The sequence below is a fragment of the Haliotis rubra genome, unplaced genomic scaffold (assembly GCF_003918875.1).
Source record: "Haliotis rubra isolate DU_JTF1 unplaced genomic scaffold, ASM391887v1 Scf308, whole genome shotgun sequence".
NCBI classification, from domain to species: domain Eukaryota; kingdom Metazoa; phylum Mollusca; class Gastropoda; order Lepetellida; family Haliotidae; genus Haliotis; species Haliotis rubra.
The window spans coordinates 877,455-898,885 of record NW_025766978.1 but is presented as its reverse complement, the minus strand read 5'-3'; the positions used below and the strand labels follow the sequence as shown (position 1 = coordinate 898,885).

Sequence of the window (21,431 nt, the reverse complement as noted above, 5' to 3'; positions counted from 1 at the left end):
ATGTCGACCAGGTGTATTCTCGGTGTGTTGTTGATGCTGGCAACGTCCTGTGACGGCGTGGACAGACACTACTACATCGGGTGTGTGGAGATCCTTTGGGACTATGCGCCATCGGGGGACCTCGTGACGCCCACCAGGTCAGTACTTGTGCACTAGGAATTTCAGTGTAAACATTATCACGTAAACCATATTACTGATGTATCATGTTATGTGAATTGCCGGTGAATGTACCTGAGCGCTTCATCTGTCAGTGAATGTACCCTACTGTTTCGCCAATCCGTGAACGTATTCAACTGTTTCACCTGCCAGTTAGAGTGCCCGATTGTTTCAGTCGCCAGCGAATGTACCCTACTGTTTCACCCGTCGGTGAATGTACCCTACTGTTTCACCCGTCGGTGCATGTACCCTACTGTTTCACCTGTAGGTGAATGTTCCCTACTGTTTCACCCGTCGGTGAATGTACCCTACTGTTTCACCCGTCGGTGAATGTACCCTACTGTTTCACCCGTCGGTGAATGTACCCTACTGTTTCACCCGTCGGTGAATGTACCCTACTGTTTCACCCGTCGGTGAATGTACCCTAGTGTTTCACCTGTAGGTGAATGTACCCTACTGTTTCACCCGTCGGTGAATGTACCCTACTGTTTCACCTGTAGGTGAATGTACCCTACTGTTTCACCCGTCGGTGAATGTACCCGACCGTTTCACCTGTAGGTGAATGTACCCTACTGTTTCACCTGTCAGTGCATGTACCCAACTGTTTCACATTTTAGAAGATGTACAAAACTGTTTCACCTGTAGGTGAATGTACCCAACTGTTTCACCTGCCAGTGAATGTACCCAACTGTTTCACCTGCTAGTGAGTGAGTGAGTTAATATTTATCGTCACATCGGCGATATTTCAGCCATATCGTGACGAGAACATTTTATAATTATATTAAAGATGAATACAGTTATAAATTAAAAAACCTGTTGACGAAGAACAGTAAAACTACTAGTGTATCACACATATCCATTTAAAACCAGCAATTAAATCTAAAATATTGGAACTATAAATGACAATACAATATAAAAAAAGGCTGTTGATTGCTAACTACTGAAGGTAGATCACCATACTAGGGAACATGGGGATTTACAGTGCATTTGCTTCCTGCATGGACCCTAGCTGGATTTACACCATCCCTTCAGCTGTCAGCAAGTTTAGACAATTTAGCCATAAGTTAAAATAACACATATTCTACGCTTAAAAATAATGGTATGTTTAAATTTACTTTGAATGTTTTGGGACTTACGTACCCCCACAGGAGGACAATAATTTTACAATGCTTCAACCATCTGTGAGGATACAGCCACTAACAATCTCAGCTGCTCAACTAAACTACCAATTTTAAAATATTTATCTATTTACAATTCATTCAACAAATCGAATTCTTTTAAAAATGCAAGAACTAAATGAGAACTGATATTATTAAAAAGATCCTTCATCGTTCGGGATTTGAAATAGTTATCTCTTGTGATGGAATATTCAACACAGTCAAGCAGAACATGCTTGACCGTGATTCTTTCATCACAAGGGATACTAAACAGAGGATCCTCACCTTTTAACAGGTATGCATGAGTATGACCTCTTCAAATCTGGACTGACAACCCAAGTAGGTATAACCAACATAAGGTTTTATTGCATGTAATTTATTAAGTCCCACTTGAGTGTCCCACTTCTTCTGCATCAGATCGCGGAGATAACATCTGATGACTGCTTTGTAATCAGAGTATGGAATAAGAAGTGGTGTCACAGATTTGTTGAGTGCTGCCTTGGCAGCAAGATCGGCCATTGTGTTCCCAGAAATGCCAACATGGCTGGGTAACCAACAAAAGACGATGTCGTATTGGCCAGTAGCAAGATCATTATATAATTCGATTATTTCAATTAAAAGTGGATGTTTGCAAGATAATTTTTTAATAGCCTGAAGGCAAGTAAGAGAGTCAGAAAAGATTATATATTGTTTATGTTTAGGATGTCTTTGAATATATTTAAGAGCTGTTAAGATGGCGTTTGCTTCTGCTGTAAATATAGAGCTGTTATCCGGTATTCTAGAAGATATTGTTCTGGATCCAATGACAGTGGCACATGCCACTGCACCACCGTCCTTGGACCCATCTGTAAATAACTTCACCTGCTAGTGCATATTCATGACCGTTTCACCTTTCAGTTAATGTACCCGACTGTTTCATCTGTTCATAAGAGTACCTGTCTGATGCCCCTTTCTGTGTATGTACCCAACTGTTTCACCTTTGGGTTTTCCGGTTTCACCTTTCAGTGTACCTGTCGGTTTCACTGTCAGTGAGTGTACCCCAATGTTTCTTCTGTCAATGTGTTTTCCTGTTTCACCTGCCAGTAAGGGCACCTGTCAGTTTCGTCAATGATTATAGAAGGGTACCCACACCCCTTTATTAGTCACAGAAAATATACAGGGTATTATCATGGATATTGTGATGGTTTCAAGATTCAACATCACCAGCCCATCCAGCCAGTACCTGAACCAGGGCCACCACCGGCTGGGACGGGTGTACAAGAAGGCGGTGTACAAACAGTACACAGATGCCACATATTCGGTAGAGATAGAGAAGCCCAAGTGGCTGGGATTCCTTGGCCCCATCCTGAAGGGAGAGGAAGGAGACACGCTCCTGCTGCACTTCAAGAACTTCGCCTCCCAGAGGTACTCCATGCATCCTCACGGTCTGTTGTACGACAAGGCGAGTGAAGGTGAGCTTTCGTGCATCTACTCATTGAAATTACTATTGCGTCCTGCTTCGATGTGTTTTGTTAAATTTAATGAAAATGTCTTCCTGTAAATATGCTGGGTTGATTAAGGTCCGAAGCATGTTAGGCTGTCTGTTGGACTGGCAGGTTGTCCGACCCGATGGTTAATTGTGTTCTTAGCGCAAAGTGGGGTGGATCGCTGTCATAATATCGACCACTTGATTGGCTGGCCCACTTAATTCTTGTAACCAGCTGCATAATGGAATCCATACATCAAATGATTAACTATTATGGAACAGAGATAAATGTGAAATTAAGGGGAACGTAAGTGTAAATATAAATATACAAAGTGTTCATGCGCACTCGTACAAACTTCGTGCTGAACATGAACGACGATAGCAAACACATTACGACTATGTGACGTAACGTAGAAGGAAGCCTGTAAAGTAGCTTTTTCGACAAAAATAATACTTGCAATGGAGAATAAATCTGTTAAACCAGCTCGCGAAAATACTTATATAACATTTCGGAGCGGAGAACATTACCTTCATCCGACTATCGAACTTGGCTGACAACGTCTATATTGTCTGGAATATATACCATCCTACATATTATACCCTGCAACAACATGTGAATGTATGCTGTACTATATAAGTGTATCTTGAGTGATATGTCTCTCAGTAGACAGAATAAGTTTATTCTTTTCTTCATACCATATTTCCTGATAAATATTTAAACATGTTAAACTAGACAACTGATTTGAAGTTCTTCTTGCATTGATAAGGACGCCTAAACATGAAAACTAATGTGAAATGTAAATTTGAAAGAGTGAGTGCATTAGTACTGGAGACAATGACTGTAAGGTTGTTTTCTGTGATGCTGGCGGATGTCAGGTGTTTTAATGAAGGTTGTGACAGGCTTGTTCACAGTTCTTGACTTTGCCTTGAATCTCTGTTTTCATCATGCATATTCAACAGGGTTGCTACTAGTTTGCGACCGTTGCTTGAGCTCTGACAGAACTTATGCAATGACGTGATTGCGTCTAATTCAGTTGTCTTGGCTATAATATATGTGTATCAACGTTTGGCTTTTGGTCACCAATAAAATGTCTTATGAAACTGTACTCATGAAAACTATAATTGTAATTAACATGCTGATGTAAGACATCTTCTCATAGATACCCAACATTTGGAGAAATATAATTAGAGATGATTGACTGACTGAGTTTGGTTTTACGCCGCTTTTAGCAATATTCCAGCAACATCACGGCGGGGGACACCAGAAATGGGCTTCACACATTGTGCCCATATGGGGATTCAAACCCGGGTCTTCGGCGTGACGAGCCGAACGCTTTAACCATTAGGCTACCCCACCGCCCCAATTAGAGATGAAGTCGAATAAATACTTTGTATTACAACCGCCACCAGGTATTCAGGTTAAACTTAGTGGAAATCTTTTGAATAGGGTCATACGACTCTTGCTCACGTGCGGTTTAGTAAAGCTTCAAATGACTTTCATTTGCCAATTTTGATTTGGCAACAGTTGCCTTGCCTTGAATGTGTTTGTGACACAGATGGAGTTATGGTGTAGGATGCTCTCACCAACACCCGGTGTCAGCATGTTTAAAGTGTTTCACAAACTAATGTTCATGAAGAAGTGAGTGAGTGAGTAAGTGAGTTAAAATTTAACGTCACATCGGCAATATTTCAGCCATATCGTGACGAGAATAATTAATTTTATACATAGTAAGTAATGGTAAACTGTAAAAACCTGTCAACGAAGGACAGTAAAATAGCTAGATTATCACAGATTCGAATTTAAAACTAGTAATTAAATCTAAAACATTTCAACTATAGGGGACAGTACAATATAAAAATAGGCTATAGATCGCCAACAACTGAAGGTAGATCACCATACTAGGGACCATGGGGACTTACAGTACCTTTGCTACCTGCATGGATCCTAGTTGGATTTACACCCTCCCTTCAGCCATTGGTGATAGAAGAGAAATCTACCAATAAATTAAAAGCACACATATTCTACGATTAAAAAGGTGGCAAGTTTAAATTTACTTTAAATGTGTTGGGACTTACGTACCCTCTCAGGAGGACAATAATTTTATGCTACTTCAACCCCCTTTGAGGGTACAGCCATCATGAAGAAGTGGGAACGTACGATGGACTCTTCTTTCAGCAGATCTTTCTGGAATACGTTTTGTTGCTGGTATTTACACCAAGGGTATATGTACACCAAGGGTATATGTGGTATATTACACCAAGGGTATATGTACACGGCATGTTGCATGTTGTTCGCCTCACACCTGCAGGTGCTAAATACCACGATGGCTACCATAACCTGACCTCGGATGACCTTGTGTGGCCGGGGGGCTCCCACACCTATCGCTGGGAGATCAACAAACAGGCGAGCCCCAGCCCTCACAGTCCCGGCTGTATATCCTGGATCTATCACTCCCACGTCGTTCCCACCAACGACACCAACGCCGGCCTCGTCGGATTCATCTACGCCTGCAAACCAGGTCGGTTCAGACTTCCTAGATCAAAATAGAAATATCTTATAATTCAACGTCTTTAGCCAGCAATCATACTGACTGACTGACTGACTGAATTTGGTTTTACGCCGCTTTTAGCAATATTCCAGCAACATCACGGCGGGGGACACCAGAAAATGGGTTTCACACATTGTACCCATGTAGGGATTCGAACTCGTGTCTTAGGCGTGACGAGCCAACGCTTTAACCATTAGGCTACCCCACCGCCCCTGCAATCATACGATCATAACCAAATTGTAGTGGTCGGTTGATTTTAGTAACTTTGCAAGACAGGTATATTTGATATTGGCATAGACAGTATAAAGGTGGGCATTGCGGTCACCCCCGAATCTTAACAGTACACTACTACTCAAAAGAGCATTACTCAAGAACACATTGATACAGATTTCTGTCCAAACGCTTGAATCCTATCATAATCCAAGACTCCATACCACGTACTTCTCTGAAGAGTCTTTAATCATAATCATGAAGAGTCTTTAATCATAATCATAATGGTTATAAGTCGTCAATGGTGCGAATCGGAACTTATGCTAGTTCCTCAGTTTGTTTAAAGGCAGTGAAAAATTAGGATTAACGCTGATTATGACATACATCTACATTCACTCACTGTTTGACACCTGGACAGGCATCCTAAACAAGACGTCGAGTCGACGCCAATACGCCATCTACGCCAGTCAGATGGATGAGAACAGAAGCTGGTACATGCAGGACAACCTCCACATGTTCGGCGGCAACGCCAGCACCGTCAACAACGTCAACATCAGGGACGGCCGATTCAGACGCTGGAACATAATGTCAGCTCTAAATGGTTATGTATACGGCAACCTGCCCGGCCTTGACGCCTGTGTTGGGGAAACGGTCACTTTCCATTTTGCTGCCATGGGTCACGCCAAGGACATGCACCAGCTGATCATCAGCGGCCATTCTTTCAAACAGTTTGGTCACGTGTAAGTGTAAATCGTGCAAAATCGAAATCGAAATTTGCGCCTTAGTTGAAAATCGCAAAAGGGGTATTTTCTGAAGTGTGTGACACAAATTTGAATATGAAGATTAAGGATTATTCCGTCTCGAACCATATTTTTCACCTGTTCATGTAAATCACACCCTCGTTCCACAAACGGTTTTGTAAAAAGTGAACTATGCTCGTTTTAAGACGAAAACGTATTGATATTTTGAAGTTACTAAATATATTTTTGACGCAAGTTTACACTGGACATAAGGAAATATTTACTTCACTATAGAAGAAGAAGAATTTATTTCGGTATATAGGCCATTGGCCCGTGTACAATAAATGCAAAGTGGTATATGATATATAGACAATATGGTTTCAACATATACATAGGTATATATATATACATGAAAACCTTACTTCACTATATATTGATTTAAGTGAATCACTTTAAGAAATATATGAAACATTTCAGTTTAGTACAACAGATTCCCTTTCTAATGTAGTTCTTTTGCTTTTACCGCGTTTGAAGTAAATTTCAAACAGACTTTCTTTCAATAGCGTCAACAAATCATTGACAACTCTGCCGCCACAGAGCTGACATTGCGTTGTGGGATCTCGCCTTTTTATTGTTTTCTTTACTGAATATTTATGACACCGGAACACATTACTCCTTCTCTGTCATGGTAATAGCTTTATGTTGCATACTGAATAATAACAGACATATTCAGATCGGAGTAAGTGGATCGGACCGTACTTTGAACTTTATTATATCGCCGAGTCAATATAACATTGGTGACAAGAAGGCATCAGAGGTATTGAGGCGACACCATTATATTGGACATCTCTACTTCACTAGTTTTATATATCCCGAGTATCTAGGATATAGTTTATCTTTAACAAAACAAAGTTAATAGCATGTGTAGATTCTCGGGATATATAAAACTGTTGACAAGAAACGTGTACGTTTGTGAGTGAGTGAGTGAGTGAGTGAGTGAGTGAGATGCATTAAATATCCTAATGGTGTGGGGAATCGATCCCAGTCCTTCAACCATTAGGGTACCCCACTGCCTGGTATATATACATCAGTTGTGAATTTCAAACAGATACGTTTCACCAAACTAGAAAACGATATAAATGTATCGTAATATGTAGTTAGATGCTCATAATTTCCATGTTTTCTGATATCATGAATGATGACAGTGGACAGCTGTTATCGATGTAACCCCTAGTGTGCAGTACACAACCCTGAGCACGTAAAAGAGCCAACTCATTCGATGGTAGGTGACCAGATGGTGGACACACGGACACGTGCAGACACCTAGTTGCAGGTATAGCAATGTGAAGTATCATTGGAGAAAATACTGTGACTATGTGTCCCAGTTCACCCAGCTGCAAATGGGTACCTTGTAAGGATGAGGCTGTGTGATAACTCGCTGCGCTTAACAGGCTGCATGAGTTAAATAGTCTCCAGGGAGCTGAGTTGGTTAAAGCATTGTCAGGAAAAAGACATCCGTTGTTCAAGGGAACACGCCAGCGCCTTGAGCAGTTACTAGTTGCGTGGATATGTGCGCTATATCAATATCCTATATTAATAATAATAATGTATATAAGACTGAGTCATCCTGTGGGTTTCAGCCGCAACAGCATCAGCCTGGAGGTGGCCCAGTTCGCCACAGTGACGGTCAAGGCTCTGTCCGTGGGACGATGGCTGTTGTATGATGAAGTGATGAGCAACTATGTGGGTGAGTAATATAAGCTGCTGTATGATGAAGTGATGAGCAACTATGTGGGTGAGTAATATAAGCTGCTGTATGATGAAGTGATGAGCAACTATGTGGGTGAGTAATATAAGCTGCTGTATGATGAAGTGATGAGCAACTATGTGGGTGAGTAATATAAGCTGCTGTATGATGAAGTGATGAACAACTATGTGGGTGAGTAATATAAGCTGCTGTATGATGAAGTGATGAGCAACTATGTGGGTGAGTAATATAAGCTGCTGTATGATGAAGTGATGAGCAACTATGTGGGTGAGTAATATAAGCTGCTGTATGATGAAGTAATGAGCAACTATGTGGGTGAGTAATATAAGCTGCTGTATGATGAAGTGATGAGCAACTATGTGGGCGAGTAATATAAGCTGCTGTATGATGAAGTGATGAGCAACTATGTGGGTGAGTAATATAAGCTGCTGTATGATGAAGTGATGAGCAACTATGTGGGTGAGTAATATAAGCTGCTGTATGATGAAGTGATGAGCAACTATGTGGGTGAGTAATATAAGCTGCTGTATGATGAAGTGATGAGCAACTATGTGGGTGAGTAATATAAGCTGCTGTATGATGAAGTGATGAGCAACTATGTGGGTGAGTAATATAAGCTGCTGTATGATGAAGTGATGAGCAACTATGTGGGTGAGTAATATAAGCTGCTGTAATATAAGCTGCTGTATGATGAAGTGATGAGCAACTATGTGGGTGAGTAATATAAGCTGCTGTATGATGAAGTGATGAGCAACTATGTGGGTGAGTAATATAAGCTGCTGTATGATGAAGTGATGATGAGTAATATAAGCTGCTGTATGATGAAGTGATGGCAACTATGTGGGTGAATAATATAAGCTGCTGTATGATGAAGTGATGAGCAACTATGTGGGTGAGTAATATAAGCTGCTGTATGATGAAGTGATGAGCAACTATGTGGGTGAGTAATATAAGCTGCTGTATGATGAAGTGATGAGCAACTATGTGGGTGAAGTAATATAAGCTGCTGTATGATGAAGTGATGAGCAACTATGTGGGTGAGTAATATAAGCTGCTGTATGATGAAGTGATGAGCAACTATGTGGGTGAGTAATATAAGCTGCTGTATGATGAAGTGATGAGCAACTATGTGGGTGAGTAATATAAGCTGCTGTATGATGAAGTGATGAGCAACTATGTGGGTGAATAATATAAGCTGCTGTATGATGAAGTGATGAGCAACTATGTGGGTGAGTAATATAAGCTGCTGTATGATGAAGTGATGAACAACTATGTGGGTGAGTAATATAAGCTGCTGTATGATGAAGTGATGAGCAACTATGTGGGTGAGTAATATAAGCTGCTGTATGATGAAGTGATGAGCAACTATGTGGGTGAGTAATATAAGCTGCTGTATGATGAAGTGATGAGCAACTATGTGGGTGAGTAATATAAGCTGCTGTATGATGAAGTGATGAGCAACTGTATGTGGGTGAAGTAATATAAGCTGCTGTATGATGAAGTGATGAGCAACTATGTGGGTGAATAATATAAGCTGCTGTATGATGAAGTGATGAGCAATGAGCAACTATGTGATGGTGAGTAATATAAGCTGCTGTATGATGAAGTGATGAGCAACTATGTGGGTGAGTAATATAAGCTGCTGTATGATGAAGTGATGAGCAACTATGTGGGTGAGTAATATAAGCTGCTGTATGATGTATGATGAGATGTGGGTGAGTAATATAAGCTGCTGTATGATGATGAACAACTATGTTGCGCAACTATGTGCTGCTGGTGATGAGATGTGGGTGAATATCAGCTGCTGTATGATGAAGTGATGAGCAACTATGTGCTGGGTGAATAATATAAGCTGCTGTATGATGAAGTGATGAGCAATTATGTGGGTGAGTAATATAAGCTGCTGTATGATGAAGTGATGAGCAACTATGTGGGTGAGTAATATAAGCTGCTGTATGATGAAGTGATGAGCAACTATGTGGGTGAGTAATATAAGCTGCTGTATGATGAAGTGATGAGCAACTATGTGGGTGAGTAATATAAGCTGCTGTAATATGAAGATGATGAGCAACTATGTGGGTGAGTAATATGCTGTATGTATGATGAAGTGATGAGCAACTATGTGGGTGAATAATATAAGCTGCTGTATGATGAAGTGATGAGCAACTATGTGGGTGAGTAATATAAGCTGCTGTATGATGAAGTGATGAGCAACTATGTGGGTGAGTAATATAAGCTGCTGTATGATGAGCAACTATGTAATATAAGCTGCTGTAATATAAGCTGCTGTATGATGAAGTGATGAGCAACTATGTGGGTGAGTAATATAAGCTGCTGTATGATGAAGTGATGAGCAAGTATGTGGGTGAGTAATATAAGCTGCTGTATGATGAAGTGATGAGCAACTATGTGGGTGAGTAATATAAGCTGCTGTATGATGAAGGTGATGAGCAACTATGTGGGTGAGTAATATAAGCTGCTGTATGATGAAGTGATGAGCAACTATGTGGGTGAGTAATATAAGCTGCTGTATGATGAAGTGATGAGCAACTATGTGGGTGAGTAATATAAGCTGCTGTATGATGAAGTGATGAGCAACTATGTGGGTGAGTAATATAAGCTGCTGTATGATGAAGTGATGAGCAACTATGTGGGTGAGTAATATAAGCTGCTGTATGATGAAGTGATGAGCAATTATGTGGGTGAGTAATATAAGCTGCTGTATTATGAAGTGATGAGCAAGTATGTGGGTGAGTAACATAAGCTGCTGTATGATGAAGTGATGAGCAGCTATGTGGGTGAGTAATATAAGCTGCTTAATGATGAAGTGATGAGCAACTATGTCGGTGAGTAATATAAGCTGCTGTATGATGAAGTGATGAGCAACTATGTGGGTGAGTAATATAAGCTGTTGTATGATGAAGTGATGAGCAACTATGTGGGTGAGTAATATAAGCTGCTGTATGATGAAGTGATGAGCAACTATGTGGGTGATTAATATATGCAGTAAGCGGGGTCGGAGAGGGGACGTGAGTTGAGACGCTGGCTGCTTATGATAATACCCGTGTCATGTGAAGAACCCCGCTTCACAAAAACCTGTTAGCGCTTTGATCCCATCAGGACTTCGCAATAACGCCTGTTATATATGTTGACCATTGCTGGTTGCTGCATAAACACAACAGACACAAACAACGTAAACGACCACCAGGTAAACAAAGGTTGCTGAAAGTTCCTAACATCTGATCTGATCCATCTCTAACCTGGAACCTGAAACTGATGGAATGAAAAATAATCATATCCAATACTTAGTTTTTAGAATCATTAACCATAACTAAAGGCTAACGAACACTTCGTGTCTTCAGTGATTCTGATACGTATTCATAGATATATGTCACTTATCGCTATTCAGCCTTTTACGTGGAATGGAACCTGTTTCGGCAGAAAATCCACATTGATTATTCAATGGCGTTTAGTTTTAAAATCCCATGTCATTTCCAGTCGCCCAAACAGTATATTTGTCACATTTTGTTATATTCGGATGGTTATAATGAGCTTGATGTGTGTAAGTCTGGATAACTCAGCTTCACATGACAGATCGGCTGTTCTCAAATCTTACAGTGCTTGTACTTCCCTATACTTCACACGTACTTCTGGCTGCAAGTAACACGAGAAGCTGTTGTGTATAATCCTGTCATGTCATCACGACTCTTCCAGGTGGTATGACCGCTTTCTTCAATGTCGGAACATGTACCCACTTCCGGCCTAAATCCAAGATGGCGCCACCTCGAAATGTCCGGCGCTTCTATATAGCTGCAGAGGAGATTCTATGGAATTATGCTCCGTCTCACAGAAACAAGTTCGAAGGGGACTTTACTACATGGGTAAATATCTTGACGAATATTACGGTCCTCAAACGAGGAAGATAATCCTGTGAAATAACGGGAGCACAACATGTAATATTGTCAGACTGAGTTTATTTAATGTCGAAGTGTTTCCGTACTCTCCTTCCTGACCTACTTGATTGTTCCAGTGTAAAAATCTAACAAAACTGAAAGGAAGGAAATAAAATCTTCAATCTTTGAAACACGTGTTTTGGACACACAGATCCGTTGACTGACATATTGTGTATAGTTCATGGCATTGAAAATCTTTATTTTTGACAAATATGAATGTTTGGCTTTGACGAATTGTCTCACTACTGTTGATCCCAAGAGTATGGCCGTGTTATTAAAAGTGGAAAGGGAATAGTTTACGACTTCGGAAATCGTGACAGAAAGGACATTTAGTATAGAGAGAGTGTGATAATCACAAGTAATCTAAAGTTTTCAGTTTCTTATAGGTGTTTATTTTTCTTTCCTAGGATGTCTAAAACCTATTTCGAGAAAAGCCGTAAGAGGATCGGCGGCACATACAAGAAGGCCGTGTTCACTGGGTATACTGACAAATCCTTCAAAATACAGAAACAGCGGTCATCGGATGAAGAACATCTTGGTTTCCTCGGTCCTGTCATCAAAGCTGAAGTAGGGGACGCCATTGAGGTGCACTTCCTGAACCGAGCGAGTCGGCCATACTCGATACACCCACACGGTGTGCAGTGTGACAAGGATAACGAGGGGCTGTTGTACAACGACAACCATCCAGGTACGGTGTGTGAATACGTTGTGTTAGTAAGACAGGAATACGTTGTGTCAGTAAGACAGGAATACGTTGTGTCAGTAAGACAGGAATACGTTGTGTCAGTAAGACAGGAATACGTTGTGTCAGTAAGACAGGAATACGTTGTGTCAGTAAGACAGGAATACGTTGTTTCAGTAACACAGGAATAAGAATACGTTTTGTCAGTCATATAGGAATACGCTGTATGAGTAATACCTGAATATGAATACGTTGTGTCAGTAATACAGAAATACGCTGTGTAAGTAACAGGAATGTGCTATGTCAGTGTTATTGAAATAACAAGCAGGGGGACAAAAGAATGTGGACCGAATATACAGAAATAACAGATGAAACCGTGGAAATGTTGCTGTAATTAGCTGCAGACAAAGTAATTTTGTTGATTTGCAAAGAAAAGATGTTTCAGATACAGTTAAATATTATGCGAAAATGAACAAATATTCAGATCAAATATTTTGAAAAAGAGAAACATACAGCCACAAAGGCTTGTAAACAAACCAGACAATCAAGTCCTATAACCATGATTTATTGTAGTATAAATTAGCTATACATTTGCTCACAGTCTGGTCTTAATGTCCGTTTGTAAATTATTTGAGTAATGGTATATGCCTCAAAGAGTCTAGTATCGTGGTGTCCAACACTTGCCTCATGTTCTAATGACCACGTCTGACAGAGACGTCCAAGAGGTTAATCACGCCGGGACAAGTACGGACGTACTACTGGGAGGTTCCGGAAGACCTCGGACCAGAGAGGGACGACCCTAACTGCGTGATCCGTGTCTACACGTCCGGCACCGACATCAGCCACGACATCTACAGCGGACTGGTGGGACCCCTTGTCATCTGCAGAAAAGGAGAAATACAGAAGGTATGAAGACGAATGAAATGAAGAATGGAAAGCTGAGGGCTGGTGAACGAAGGCTGGTGGAATGGGATTGTCACTTTCAAGAATATTGAACTTACATAGCAGCATTCATGCATTCAGGAACTCGTGATGGCGCGAAAAGAGACGGTATTGATTTGCGACATTTGTCTCCAAAACTCCCGGTTCAATGTACATCCCTCTCAACATATCTTAAAAAAATATTAACCTTCGAGACAAAAGAAAGTTTACCGAGTTTTGCTTTATCTAATAGAAGATCGAAAAAAACTACTATTGTTAAATATGTACGTCTATTTACCCATAACTCATTCGTGATACAGTTTGTGAAATTATTCTGTGATGTTTTTTGAAGAATAAATTGATTCGAAGAAAAAATGAATTTGCAAATTCATGATCCCTACAATGTTTTCAAAGTAAACTTAATGTAATTTTATTGATTTTCAAAGATAAAATTTGAAAGACATCCAACAGCAGTTGAGTAATGTGTCTCTTTTTTTGTCTAATTGTAGAAAGTTGTAAATTACAACACATTCTAAAGAACTAACCAATTCAAGTTCCGAGCTATCAGACTTAGAATATTCGAGACAGCAATGAAAACATGGGATAAACTCAACTGAGACTATGGATTCCTCTGCTTCTCAGTTTATACAGATAATTCCCATAACCGATTACGATACACTCAAAAACTATCAGTGTTCAGTAAATGTGCAATGGCTTTGTGGAACATCATATATCTTTGGGGAACATCATATATCTTTGGTGAACATCATATATCTTTGGGAAATATCATATATCTTTGGTGAACATCATATATCTTTGTGGAACATCATATATCTTTGGGGAACATCATATATCTTTGGTGAACATCATATATCTTTGGGGAACATCATATATCTTTGGTGAACATCATATATCTTTGGGAAATATCATATATCTTTGGGGAACATCATATATATATGCCTGTATCCAGGAAACAGCGCTTTACGAGTTATCCTTTCCCCTCTGTTCCAGAGAACAGTAGATCGTGAAATCTTCCTCTACTTCTCCATAGTGGACGAGAACTTCTCCTGGTACTTGGAAGACAGCATTAAGCTGGCGAAGGTCGACCACAAAGTAAACAGATCGGACACACAGTTCTTGGAGTCCAACAAGATGGCCAGTAAGTCAGTAATGGGGGCACAGCATGTATCTCGACAGGGTGTCATGGGGCCTGGGCAATGGTCTAACCATCAATCTTCGTGTTCCAGGTGTTCATTTCAAATGAATGACTTGTCAGGAAAAACACATTCTTTGTCATGCGAACCATTGTCTGAAACTGCGGGAAGGCCAGAACATGCTTGCCTTTTTAGCGAACACCCGGTGTCCACACTGGATTTCAGTGATCCATTCACTCATTTTTCACTAATATGCCTTTTAGGTCAAATGTTGTTGATCCGGTTATTCGCTTGCATGGGAGCTCTAAATATATTGCATGATCATCATTGACAACGCGTACGTGTGTGTGTGCTGAGTTTATTGCACCTATCCCTGACAGTAAATAGCCAGCTCGAATTTTTCTAACTGACGGAATGTCTCGCCATGCTCCTGGAACCAGTTTATAACAGCAACTCATGGTCACAGTTCTGGGTTATATGTCACCCTGACCCTATGACCGGAAAGGGTGTTCACACTATTAACCACTTTAGTCAGTCTGGTGCTCACTCAGTTGTCATGGAAACACGGAAAGGTTGTAACAATATTATGCTGTGAAACCATAGTCTTCATGACGGCTATTTTCCCTGTATATGTTCGGGAACTATTGAACCATTGCTCTACAGGTATAAACGGCTATATGTACGGGAACCTGCCCGGCCTGTGGATGTGTAGAGGGGACGTGATCCGCTGGTACGCCTTCAACCTGGGTTCGGATCTGGATCTCCATACTCTGTATATCCATGGCAACATGTTCGAGAACCACCACCAGCACAAACTGTCTACAGGGATGATATCCGGGGCTCTCAAGACTCTCATCATGGCGCCCAGGAACATAGGTATGGGGAACTCCGTCACAATAGCTATTCGGATTAATGCGCAGTTCGTTTGTATTCTGTACCACGTGATATATTCAATGGCGGATGGCATTCAGTGGGATACCGGGTAGGAATAATTTCCCAGTAACAAAAGCCTGTCGTAGGTGGAGATTAAATGAATACTGTTGCCTGCCTCAGTGGCTTGGTAGATTGCGTGTCAAGGTGTCCCGATGGGAGGAAGTGCGCTCATACTATCGACCACAGGTTTGCCTGGTCCAAATACATTTCACAGGTCGCAGTTATTTCATGTTATATGGGTTGCTTATTACTGGTAAGAGGCGATTAACGGGAGAGGGTGGTCAGGCTTGCTGACTTGGTTGACACATGGCATCGTATCCCAATTGCGTAGATCGATGGTCATGATGTTGATCACTGGATTGTCTGGTCCAGACTCGATTATTTGCAGACCGTAATATAGCTGGAATACTGGTGAGTGCGGCGTTAAACAACAACCAACCAACTAAACAGCTTATTATTGAATGTAGCATCATGCAACTGTGGACCAAAACAATATAAAAAGATGATGTGTTGTATCATGATCACTGATGTGAAACCGAATTATCCTCTCCTCGGGTACCGTTACAAGGTACTTGTCATTAGAGTAGAAGTGCAGGGTGAATGGAAGTAGAAACATAATGCTATGTTTGGTAACCCAACTGTTCCAGGCACGTGGGGTTTACAGTGCCACTCCAACGACCACTTCTTGAAGGGGATGACTGCCATGTACCAGGTCCGGGATTGCCCCTTCAGATCCCCCACCCCCTCCCAACGAGTCCGCGGGGGTCAGGAGAGGGTCTTCTACATACAGGCGGAGGAACACGTGTGGGACTACACCCCACACCACATGGACGTGGTGCAGGGGGTTCCATTCATCACTCCTGACAGGTGAGACGTGGTACAGGGGTTGCCATTCATCACTCCTGACAGGTGAGACGTGGTACAGGGGTGCCATTCATCACTCCTGACAGGTGAGACGTGGTACAGGGGTGCCATTCATCACTCCTGACAGGTGAGACGTGGTACAGGGGTGCCATTCATCACTCCTGACAGGTGAGACGTGGTACAGGGGTTGCCATTCATCACTCCTGACAGGTGAGACGCGGAACAGGAGTGCCATTCATCACTCCTGACAGGTGAGACGCGGAACAGGAGTGCCATTCATCACTCCTGACAGGTGAGACGTGGTACAGGGGTGCCATTCATCACTCCTGACAGGTGAGACGTGGTACAGGGGTTGCCATTCATCACTCTGACAGGTGAGACGTGGTACAGGGTTGCCATTCATCACTTCTGACAGGTGAGACGTGGTACAGGGGTGCCATTCATCACTCCTGACAGGTGAGATGTGGTACAGGGGTTGCCATTCATCACTCCTGACAGGTGAGACGTGGTACAGGGGTTGCCATTCATCACTTCTGACAGGTGAGACGTGGTACAGGGTTGCCATTCATCACTCCTGACAGGTGAGATGTGGTACAGGGGGTGCCATTCATCATCACTCCTGACAGGTGAGACGTGGTACAGGGGTTGCCATTCATCACTTCTGACAGGTGAGACGTGGTACAGGGGTGCCATTCATCACTCCTGACAGGTGAGACGTGGTACAGGGGTGCCATTCATCACTTCTGACAGGTGAGACGTGGTACAGGGGTGCCATTCATCACTCCTGACAGGTGAGATGTGGTACAGGGGGTGCCATTCATCATCACTCCTGACAGGTGAGACGTGGTACAGGGGGTGCCATTCATCATCACTCCTGACAGGTGAGACGTGGTACAGGGGTTGCCATTCATCACTTCTGACAGGTGAGACGTGGTACAGGGGTGCCATTCATCACTTCTGACAGGTGAGACGTGGTACAGGGGTGCCATTCATCACTCCTGACAGTTGAGACGTGGAACAGGGGGCCCATTCATCACTCCTGACAGGTGAGACGTGGTACAGGGGGTGTCATTTTTTCACTTCTGGCAGGTGAGACGTGTAACAGGGGTGCCATTCATCAATCCTGACAGGTCAGACGTGGTACAGGGGGTGCCATTCATCAATCCTGACTGGTGAGACGTGGTACTGGCGTGCCATTCATCACTCCTGACAGTTGAGACGTGGTACGAGGGTGCCATTCATCATTTCTGATAGGTGGGACGGGAGACGTGGGGGACGGGCGACGAGTCTTCAAGGGCGAGGGCGGTATCCCTGGACCACGGATCTATCACGCGGGACCTCGCTTCACGACCGGGTGGCCCCACTTCTAGTCTGTCACCCGACCAGTTGTGTTTAAATCACGCGAATCTTATTTGTTGGTGTGCCTTTTTCCCCGACCAATTACTCCTAAATGTTATTTAGGAAACGTTCTACGTCGACTATCAGGGGGAGTTTGTAAACGGAACATGTTCATCTTTTTTCAAGAGGCGGTTGGGTGGCCTAGTGGTTAAAGCGTTCACGCCGAAGACCCGGGTTCGATTGCCCACATAGGTACAATATGTGAAGCCCATTTCTGGTGTCCCCCGCCGTGATATTGCTAAAATCGGCGAAAAACTTAACTCCCTCACTCACTCTTTTTTCAGGAGAGGGACCGTCTACACAAACCGTACTGGATATTTATTGGGAACAAAATACAAGAAACTCTTCTACCGGCAATACAAGGATAAAGGGTTCAAATTCCCAGTCAAGCGCATGCCAGACGAGACATATTTGGGCTTCCTAGGACCCGTGATCTATCTGGAAGTCGGGGACATTTTGAGAATAGTGTTCAGAAATAAAGGACGACGTCCATTTTCCATTCACCCGGAAGGGCTACAGAGTACCACGGCCAGGCTCGGACCATGGCGGCCGGAACAACGCGACGAGGAAGTTGTTGAACCCGGCAAGACCTTCCGCTATCAGTGGGAGGTGACCCGTGCAAACGGCCCGGGGCCATTCGACGCCTCCTGTGTGTCCCGAATGTACTACTCGGACGTCAACGCCATTAAAGACACCAACTCGGGCCTCGTGGGACCCCTTATTATATGTAAAAGTGGGATTTTGGACAAATACGGAAAACGAACGGACGTGGATAGGGATTTTGTTGCGTATTTTACTGTGATCGATGAGAACTTTAGTTGGTACCTTGAGGAGAATATTGCGAAGTATTCCCCACGACCAGATCTGGTGGATCGGAACAACAAGAATTTTACAAACAGCAACAGACTGCACGGTAAGTTGAAGTGAGTATTCATCTGTCATCTGAATATCTTGTGTCAAAACTAGATTCCAGAGGACTCCACGCCCGTGCTGCGAATATCATAATGGGAAAGAATCGTTCACATTTACGTATTTTCACAATATTGAGGCTGAAACTTCTGTTCTTAGGCTACAGCGTCGAAATCCTTCATGTTTTCTCCAAATAGCTTATTATGTAACATTCGTGACAAGTTGCGTCAGTCCGAGAAACTGAAGAGCGACTCGTGCTCCTTTCGTGGCCATTTTATCGACTAGGTTATATGTTTGTGCAAACACGCATACCTTTGTTTAAATGGATATTTTCTAAATTTAAGAGTTGCCAATTACAAACATGTGTTGGTCGACATCGGGAGACAAACATCGCGCACATCACGAGTGCAACTTTGATGTAGATTCATTATTGCGTCTGTTTATTACAGCAATCAATGGCTACATCTACGGCAACCAGCCAGTACCGACGATGTACAAAGACGAAGACGTTGCTTGGTACCTATTGTCCCTGGGGTCACAGTTTGACCTTCACTCCGTTCATTTCCATGGCAACCTTGTCACCGAGTTCAGTGACACGGAGAGAAAAAATGACGTCACTCAGATCTTCCCGGGAATGTTCGTAACTGTGCGCATGCGTGCAATAAATCCCGGACGGTGGTTGTACCACTGTCATGTCAACAACCACATCAAGGCCGGTATGGAGGGGATGTACCAAATCATGGACAGGAAAACACGGTGAGGGCCATCAGGATGGATGTCTCGAACATCTAGATCTGCTTCATTCGAGACAACCAGACTAGACAATTCCTTGTGTCGTGTTGCGTCCCTGAGCCTGCAGGATCTGCTGTGGAGCTGATTCGTATTTGATGCTGACCTCTTGTTTGTCAGCAACACATCCCAGGTCGTTTGTTCCAGCTACGTCGTAACCCTCTGCAGCATATTCATGACGTCATTAAGTTCCAACGCCATACTGTGTTGACTGACATAGTGTTCAAAGCTACAAGGGCTGCATTTTTTATGTGTTTCACGTAGCCACCAAATTCTGAATATGGGTGGGTCGGTCGAAAAATTATAAAGGAAAAAAATCTCATTTATTATAATTCTTATTACAATTTCTCGCGTTCCTTGGACTTGTGGCAGCGACTGATCATAAGGTAAACATTTTATATGACGAGGCTGTACGTTTTAGGTTCGAGTTCAAGGTGTAAGTGTTTTTTTTGGACGTCGGCAATAAAATTAGAAGGGTCGGTCGGGGGATGAGAAACACAGAAAATAAAAATGCTGCCCTGAACAAAACTCACTTCCTTGTTGTCACCATTACTGGAGGTATGGAAAAAACTAGATGTAACCGTTTATCAGATATACAAAACAAACAGCAATTGCGTAACAGCAATATTTATGTTGGGTAAGTGCTAGTTGCGTTACACATTAATCACCTAGAAAAGTAACGTGAAGGGATGGGGTATGGGTAACACATTATCCCCATCAATAAAGGTTTCTACAGGCTTTGATTATCGTATTTTAAACGAGTTTTGTAATTTGACAGAAACTGTAAATGAGCTGTTGATTTACTGATGTACTTATTACGTCAGAACACACACTCCACGGCTGTCCTGTATTTGGTTGCACTTATCATAGATTTGGAGTTGGCGGAACAACAGCTAAGGTCTTACATGTGACACATGGTGAAATCTAATGCCACACGCACGCCCACCCGCCCGCACTAACGCCCACACACACGCACGCACACATACACTCATGTAAAGCACACCGCTCTGACAGGGGCCGCACACTCATCGGTCTGAAAGACAAACTAGCAGCCTGTCTCGTGTGTAGCGAGATAAGTATAACGGCGATAGTCAACCATACCTCAGGGCTGTTCCGTCGGCAGGCGGGGCGGCGGGGTAGCCTAGTGGTTAAAGCGTTCGCTCGTCACGCCGAAGACCCGGGTTCGATTCCCCACAAGGGTACAATGTGTGAAGCCCATTTTTGGTGTCCCTCGCCTTGATATTGCTGGAATATAGCTAAAAGCGGCGTAAAACCATACTCACTCACTCACTCACTCCGTCGGCAGGCGTATACCATTGGGTTTCATGTCTGTAAATAGCACCATGAACAACTACCTCGGCACCCATGGCCAGTGAAGTGTACCGGAAGTAGGTCGACGTCATCAGTCATTCGGCCTTCTGGGAGTAGCGGTAGTTTTTCGGACAATCTGTTACCGTTACCGGGACATGTTTCAAACTAACTGGTACTCAACTACGAGTTTATAACAAATAATACTAACTAAATAATGGTACAGTATATGATTAGTTATTTAAGAACTATTTGTGTATTTCTTCGGTTCACTGAGGTATGAGTCCAAAAATCGATTTGCAAATTGTATGCATCCGCGTCGAAAGTTCTTTCTTTGCACATCAGCTTCCGATTCATACTTCAATGAACCGATAAACAAACATATATAAACAGACAAACATAAATAAACAGACATGCCGCTGTGTTACGTAATTCTGATCACTAAATGTGTCTGTCAACCTCTTTTCCGGCGTTC

At 42.6% G+C, this 21,431-nt stretch overlaps 1 protein-coding gene across 1 annotated transcript; it reads left to right on the top strand.

Moving 5' to 3' along the window:
• LOC124282967 (ferroxidase HEPHL1-like) lies at positions 1-19,957 on the top strand. Its single transcript, XM_046719021.1, has 13 exons — positions 1-137; positions 2,505-2,764; positions 5,088-5,297; positions 5,956-6,277; positions 7,918-8,012; positions 11,760-11,901; positions 12,406-12,686; positions 13,393-13,586; positions 14,613-14,760; positions 15,419-15,631; positions 16,336-16,555; positions 18,235-18,863; positions 19,309-19,957. The coding sequence occupies exons 1-13, from the start codon at positions 1-3 to the stop codon at positions 19,617-19,619; spliced, it is 3,162 nt and encodes a 1,053-aa protein (XP_046574977.1). The 3' UTR covers positions 19,620-19,957.
• Positions 19,958-21,431: the final 1,474 nt, after the last annotated feature.